The following is a 1,933-nucleotide window of genomic DNA, read 5'->3' on the forward strand; positions in this document are numbered from 1 at the left end:
TCAAGCTCAGCTCCATCCTGCGGGTGAAAAACCTCTGCACGAGCGACTTGCTGTTCGACCCGGGTGAGGAGCTGCGGCCGTGGGGGTGGCCTCCGGCTCCTCTCGTGGCTTAAACCCCCGCCCAGGCCGGGTTTAAAGCCGCTTTTGCCGGCGCGATGCCAGCCCTGGCAGGGCACGGGGGTGCCGCTGCTGAGCGGTGGGATGGGAAGCAGAAAGGGCAAAACGCTCGCTTGTGCCGTTAAGTTTTGCGTGCGCTGGTGCATACGATCCCCCGACGGCTGGAGGAAGGGGTCCTCGCGCTTCCCGGCCGTAGAAGTGAACAATAACAGCAAAGTTAACTATCTTACCGAGGTTAGAAACTTTGTTTTCAGGGGAAAAAAAAATACAGAAGTTACCGAGCCTCACTTCTCTGAGGCCCCTCTTTTATCTGCCGGAAGATCCTGGGGGGGTTTTGCCTCAGAAATCTCCCAACCTACTTTCTTTTTTTTTTTTAATCTGTCTGCTCAGCGTGGCAGAGAGATTTCAGTCAAAACCTTGGTTTCTGCCTTTTTTTTTTTTTTTTTTTTTTTTTGTGTGTGTGCGGGAAACCTGCCTGAACCCACTGGCCCGAAAGCATCAGTGAGGGGGGAGATAAAGGTGCGGCTTTCGGGTTCCTGAAACCTGTGATGTCTGAAAGACGTTTGTGAACTTGCAAACGCGGGAAGGAAAGACGACAAGAAAATGAGAACGGAGCCTTAATGCGAATTGCATGAAACTGCTGACCCGCCGAATAGAAACCAAAGTGGATTCCCTTGGGCCTGGGGGATTTCTAACTCCACACCAAGGGTTTATGCTCTGGGGTCTTTCCCAGAACTCGCAACCTCCATGAATATTCCCGTGCAAAGGCGTCTTGGTTCGATACAGACCTCGGGGTTGTGACCGTTGTTTGTCAGGGAAACGGCTTGTGCCGAACCCGTGATCTCGGCCTTGCAGAACTGAACGCCTTTTTCCCTCTCTGCTGCCAGGCGTGACCTTCTCCGAGGCCCGGCAAAGCGACCTGGCCTACCGCGGGGTCGCCCCCATGCCACGGGAGATGGCTTTCCCTGTGCCCAAGGGAGAGAAGTGGCACGACCTCTACGACTACATCAGGTACGGCTGCTCCCGGCTGCGCTTGACCCCACCGCGGCTCTGAGACGTCCCGTCCCCCGGGGGGAGGCAGGGTGGGTGACGCCGCTTAAGGAACGACAGATCCGAACAAACCTGGGGCTCAAGCGGCGACGTTTTGGTCACCCAGCGTTTAGGTGTCATTAATACGTCTGCCCTGGTCTAAGCTTAATTGCTGACGGGTGATATTTTGGGGTAGGAAAAAGGCCGCGGAGCGCTCCCGCGCCTGGCGTTAACCCGGGTCCTCTCTCTCAACGGGCTCTTGCTGGGATTGCTCCCGTGGCTGGCTCGGAGCGACGCGAGCCTTTCTCCTGCGCGTGCCGTTCCTGGGGAGCGCGTCGGCCTCTTGCGGAGTTCAAGGGCAGGCTGACGGGGGCCGCTGCGCTGCCGTGGGCCGTCACGCCTCCGCAGGGGGCGGACGTAAGCGTACCATCCTCGGCTTCGGCGCCGGGCTCCCACCGGCGGTGAGGTTTTTGCCAGAGAAGTGTGTCGGTCACAAGCTGCTGCTCATCCCAGTCATCAGCTTAGCGGTGTTGGCTAAAGCGCGCAGCGCCGAGCTAAGCCTTGGGAAGTACCAGTGTAGGTCGGACCTGGGAGATGCTTCAGTATCCTTATATTTGGGGGAGGAGGAGGCAAAAGGAGGAATCTTACAGGAGACAGCGAAGAGGCTTTTGGGCCAGGCAGTAATTTCCCATGTGATCATAGAATCATGGCATCGCTTTGGTTGGAAAAGACCTTTAAGATCATCGAGTCCAACCTTTAACCTAACCCTGCCATCCCACCACTAAAC

At 56.8% G+C, this 1,933-nt stretch overlaps 1 protein-coding gene across 1 annotated transcript in view; it reads left to right on the forward strand.

The window, feature by feature from the left end:
- WDR90 (WD repeat domain 90) overlaps window positions 1-1,933 on the forward strand; it is a 61,833-nt gene that overhangs the window by 28,812 nt on the left and 31,088 nt on the right. Inside the window, 2 exon segments of the mRNA XM_035895625.1 lie at window positions 6-63; window positions 1,005-1,128. Of these exon segments, the coding sequence (XP_035751518.1) occupies window positions 6-63; window positions 1,005-1,128 (182 nt within the window).

Source organism: Egretta garzetta, unplaced genomic scaffold (genome assembly GCF_000687185.1).
Source record: "Egretta garzetta isolate BGI_Z169 unplaced genomic scaffold, ASM68718v1 scaffold140, whole genome shotgun sequence".
In the NCBI taxonomy this organism is placed as follows: domain Eukaryota; kingdom Metazoa; phylum Chordata; class Aves; order Pelecaniformes; family Ardeidae; genus Egretta; species Egretta garzetta.